General features: G+C 40.5%; 1 protein-coding gene and 1 pseudogene across 4 annotated transcripts in view; both read right to left on the reverse strand.

Moving 5' to 3' along the window:
- Window positions 1–5,301, reverse strand: part of TMEM219 (transmembrane protein 219) — a 14,804-nt gene that overhangs the window by 5,380 nt on the left and 4,123 nt on the right. For 3 of the 4 annotated variants that reach the window (XM_025048266.1, XM_006914095.3, XM_006914094.3), the window contains exons 4-6: window positions 2,813–3,042; window positions 1,260–1,429; window positions 124–223 (exon numbers count right to left, since the gene is read on the reverse strand). In XM_025048266.1, the coding sequence (XP_024904034.1) occupies window positions 1,292–1,429; window positions 2,813–3,042 (368 nt within the window). In that variant the 3' untranslated portion in view covers window positions 124–223; window positions 1,260–1,291. Of the gene's footprint in view, window positions 1–123; window positions 224–1,259; window positions 1,430–2,812; window positions 3,043–5,301 lie in introns of those variants that run through there. The other variant, XM_025048265.1, reaches the window with a different exon arrangement.
- On the reverse strand, window positions 4,136–4,252 carry LOC112481620 (annotated as a pseudogene).

A 5,301-nucleotide genomic window follows, 5' to 3' on the forward strand; every position in this document is an offset into this window, starting at 1 on the left:
TAACCCATGCCCTATGCCAACCTCTATCTCAGACTTAAGAGTCAGCAAGGAAGCCCTCCAAACCTCCCCAGCCGTCTACCCTAAAATTCTCAATCCAATCCCCAATAAACACCCTGGGCAACATTGGGCATGAAAAGCCTTTTATTTCCCCCCACATTCCAGCTCTCCACTTTTGGTAACATCTCTTCAAACTCAGAAACAAGGCCCAGAAACTGATTCACACCTGGAGAGAAAGAAAATAAAAAAACAGAGCAGATCAGAGGGCCCTTAGGGGAAGCTCTGGGATGGCTGCAGAAATTGAGGAAGGAGTAGAGGAAGTGACGACCAGAAATAGGTATAGGCACTCATCCCAACTAGTATGGCCTCAGGACCCCTGGATTTGCCTGAGGACAGAAAATATTCCTTTCCCAGTCTGCTCAGTCAGATCTAAGAAAGACCGAAAGGGTTCCATCATTTCCTGTCTCATGAAGATGGTTGGAACAGTCAGGCCTAGCCCTAAGCAAAATAAGCAAAGTTGATCTTGAACATCCAATTCCTCTGGCCCTACCCTAGGCCAGAACTGTTTCTGCTTCTCGCACAGCTATTTTCTAGGGTACAGCAGCCAGCTGAAGCTGAGAACAATTTAAGAGCTGGGTACACAATATAGAACTCTCAAATTGTATGAGTCCCACTTGACAGGGTGAGAATTTTTACAGAAATATTTTTTTCCGTAATGACCCGACACACAAAATAGTTAGCCATGTCTCTCACCCACTGCTACCTTTGTGAGGCTGTGTCCCTCCAAAGATCCTGTTAGCAGAATCAACTTTTTCTAAAGGCAATGATGACTAATGGAAAAGAGAAAGTGCACGTAAACTGGGCTCATTGTATGTGCCTAGTAAATGGGCATCATAACTCAATTCTTTTGAGCTGTTCAAAATGAATTTCACAAATTTGTGTCATAAAACTGGAAATTAAAATTTTGGGACAAAAGCAAGACAAACATGATTCATACCCAGGACACATCATCAAATTTGAACCCTCTTAACTCATTGTTACCCAAAAGCTTCTTGGATGTGAACTAGACCTATGGAAGAATCTTAAAAATCAGAAAGTTAACCGAAAGAAGTCAGTCACAAAAGAATATGTAGATTCCATCCAAATAAAATTTAAAAACAAGTAAAACCAAACCATGTTGTTTAGGAATGACTCTGTCTCAGTTACAATTGCTACCCCTACCCCATCCCCTACTCCTACAGGACTGGGGCAAAGAACCTTACCTGAGAACAAGACAGGAACTAGGCCAGTGTCCTCAGAGCCGAGTTCTAGACCAGTAGGACTCCCGGCGCGGGTGGAAGCACAAAGCAGTGAGAAAGCAGAGAAGGCCACAGAAGAGAAGCAGGAAGGAGCCCAAAACCAGCAGCCTGGAGCCACACAGAGCCAGCTCCTCCTAGGGTGGGCACAGGAAGGGAAGGAGAAATTAATGAGACAGGGGAGGGTGCAGACTCTTCCCTCAGGAAGACATCTTACCCCTAGCCCAAGGCTATAGAGAGAAGCCTCCATTGGAGAGAGGGCTCTCCACATCTGGGGAGCAACCAATGGGGAAATGTTATCTCTATACAAGCTAATGGTCTCAATGATCTACAAACTGCTTTCTTGACCAACCATCAGACTGAACCCCCAAATAATAACCCCTATGAGAGTTTACTCTTATCTACATTTGAAAGATGTGCAAGCTGGGTGAGGTCTGGAAAACAAGCTCTTCTCTGATTCCAAGCTTCCAGGTGATGCTCCTCACAAGGTCTTTGCAAATGTGAGGGAAGAGTATGCAGCGGCCTCCTAAGTGGACTCTCTCCTCCACTCAGCCAGTCTCTTCCACTCAGCAGAGTGGCCCCCATGGCCTGCAGTGTCAAGTCGTACCATCTTAGCCTGGCATCGCAGTGCCTCACGATCAGGCCCCTGCATCTCTCCTGCCCCCTCCCCTAAGCCATTCCTGAGCCCTTCATCATGGAGTGTCCCCAAAGGCTGAACACTTTTCAATCTCTAGGCCTGTGCTCATGTTGGTCACTATGCTTGGAACGAATTTCCTCTTTCTTAAACCTACTCTATTGTATTCTCTGCCCAAATCTTCCTTATTTTTCAGGATCACACTGACAGGACAGAACAAGTCTGGGACTCAGAGTGAAAAAGCCTAGGTTGAAATCATGGGTCTGCCACTTAACCACTTGTGTGGCCTTGGGCAATACAATCCCTCTTTCTAAACCTGTTTCCTCATCTATAAAATGGGATAATAACAGCTACTTCAAATAGTTATTTTAAGATCAAATGAGATAATGAATCTGAAGCACTTTGCACGTTATAAACCACAGTATACAATTCTCCTTCTTAAATGCCACCCTTTCTGTGAAACACTCTCCATAAATGTTCAAGTTAACTGCTCCTTACTCTGTGCTTGAATAACACTTTGCTCACATCTCTATGATAGAAATTAACCTATTCTGCCTTAGTCCAGCTTCTGTATTTGAGGTAGAGATCATGCTTTAAAGACAATAGTTAGTAGTAATAGCTGTCATTTATCAAATATCTATTATGTACTAGGCATTGCACTAGGCACTTTATATTCGTTCTTTTATTCTTTGGAATTAGGACGTAGTATCTTGTTTTCCATTTTATAGGTGAGGAAACAGGCTCAGAGACTCAGTTGTTTATTCAAGGTTACATATCCTCTCAGTCAGGATTATAAAGCCTGTGTTTTATCTACTAGGTAAAATTGCTTTCGAGACATAGCATGAGTATGGCAGTCTATGAAACCCTGACAACCTGAGGCTCTTACCGAAGTGAGCAGTTTGGTGAGTGCAAGGCCTTCCTGGCTCCAGACCTTGACACACTCCTCAGCCATCCTAGGGCTCAGGGTGGCATTTCCTGCTCCCTCCTCTGAGCAGGATATGGGTGGCTGGCTGGAGGGCAGGAGTCCTGGAGCAGCACTGAAGTACAGGCAGGTTCCTGGGGTCCTTTCTGTAGTCACCCTGGCTGTAATGAGGACCAGCTCTCCTGCAGAAGGCCCTATGAGAGGCACGGGAGAGGAGATGGAAGAAAATGAAGAATTGGGTGAGAGCCATCTATTTTCAGACTTTTAGTTAATAAAGTACTCTATATACCGTCATTTACATCATTGAGAAATAAAAATAACTGCATACCAATATAACCAAAAATTAATTAGAATTAGCTTATAATCAATAAAACAAACACACCATTACTCATAAAGTTACAGTGAAACTGGGGTAGGTACACATTGCTGATGCAGTTTGTATAAACTAGCTCGTCCTTTTTTAAGAAAGCAGTTTTCCACTAGGTACCAAAATCCATTAAAAGGTTCACACCCTATTTTAAATTAGGGAGAAAAGGTTGGACTATTCAGTTAAGGGCCTTGGAACAATTTCCGTTTGAGAAAAAAAGACTCTTATCTCGTACTATAAAATAAAGTCCAGATGTATTAAAGGCCTATACAAACAAACTAAAACAAAACAAAACAAAAATCTAAGCGGGTATTAAAAGAAAATACAGAATAATATTTCTAATTTTAAAGTAGGGAAGACCTTACTAAAAAATACACAAAATCTAAGAGTCTGAGTAAAGAACATAAGCAATAAACTTAACTTTATAACAAATTAAAGACTTCTATACAATGAAAAATAAGTTTAAAAAACAAGTAACAGATTGGTTGAAAATACCTATAATAGATTTAATTGGCAAAAAGGTTTACTATCCAGAGTGTATAAACATCTTCTAAAAATTAAGAAGCTAAAGACAAATAATTTAACAAAAATAAGCAAAGACTATAAACAGGAAATTCAGAGAAGACATGAAAATGGCCAATAAACTTATAAGAGGCTTAACCTCACTAGCAATCAGGAGAAAGTAAATTTAACAATCAAGTAATTCCTCTGCCCATTAAATTGGTTAAAATTAAAAAGAATTATAATAACAAGAGTTGTTGAAGATGTGGTATCACTTTTTAGAAGACAATCTGGCTGCATCCATTGCAATTTTATTTTATTTTAATTTTTTAGGTGAGGTGACCCTTGGTTGACCTCACAGATTGCAAGGACCTTGTCAGCTTACAATCTCTCATTTTTTAAATTTTTTTTATTTTTTACTCCTACAGCACCTGGTCTTCCTAGGTGGTTTCCCATCCAAGTACTAACCAGGCCCGACCCTGCTTAGCTTCCGAGATCAGACGGGATTGGGCTTGTTCAGGATAGCATGGGTAGCATGGCTGTAGACTGTATCCGTTGCAATTTTAAATGAGTACAAAGAGGGACAAAGAGGATGCCCACCAAACTGTGGACTCTGCAGGGGAGGTAGGAGGGTATTACATCTGCTTTGTATACTTCTGTGTGGTCTGAATCCACAATAAAATGAATTTGTCTATTAAAAAAGACAAATAGTCTTTGACTCGGTAATACCATTTGTAGAAACTAATCCCAAGGAAAAGATTCAAAAGAAAAATATAAAGTATACCTAAATGTTTATTGTGATTTCATAAAAAGTATCAAAAATAAACAATAGAGATGTTTAACAATAGAGAAAACAGTAGCAAATGGTCTAACCACTCAATGGATCACTTTATACCATTAAAATAATGCTTTTGTTTTTTGCAGTAATACAAAAAACATGATGTAATAAGTGAAAAAAGAGAAATACAAACCAGTATATACATCATAATTACAATTGAGAAATGTACCCATAAAATTCTGCAGGAGAACTCCCTTTTTTTCTATGTTCCCCAGATCAAATCAGTCACCAAGTCCTTTCAATCTCACACTTATAATGTCCCCTCCAAATCGGTCCCTTTCTTTCATGGCACTGTCTTAGCTCAGTTTTTCTCATCATTTTTTTATTGCTACCACCTCCTAACTGGTCTTCCTGTATCTGGACACATTTCTTCCAAACAGTCAGCCAACAGAGTGTGATCTTTTAAAAACAATATCAACAACAACAACAAAATCCTACTGTTTTCCTGATTAAAATCTTTCGGTTTGCCCTATGTACTATATAAAGTCCAACCACCATGACTTGGCACACGAGACCCTCCATGGGATTCTGCCTGATTCTTCAGGCCCATTGCCTTGCAATCAAAAATCCTTCCCTTGCATCAGTCAAATTGAATCCCTGGAATTTCCTAAACATGCCATCACGGTCCTCATGTGCATGCCTTTGCACATGCTCTTTTGTCTGGCTGGAAGGGCACATGCCTAAGCCTCCCTCAAGCTTCAGCTCAGTTACTGTATCCTTCGAAAAATCTGTCTTCACCATTCCTGC

The sequence above is a fragment of the Pteropus alecto genome, unplaced genomic scaffold (genome assembly GCF_000325575.1).
Source record: "Pteropus alecto unplaced genomic scaffold, ASM32557v1 scaffold44, whole genome shotgun sequence".
In the NCBI taxonomy this organism is placed as follows: Eukaryota; Metazoa; Chordata; class Mammalia; order Chiroptera; family Pteropodidae; genus Pteropus; species Pteropus alecto.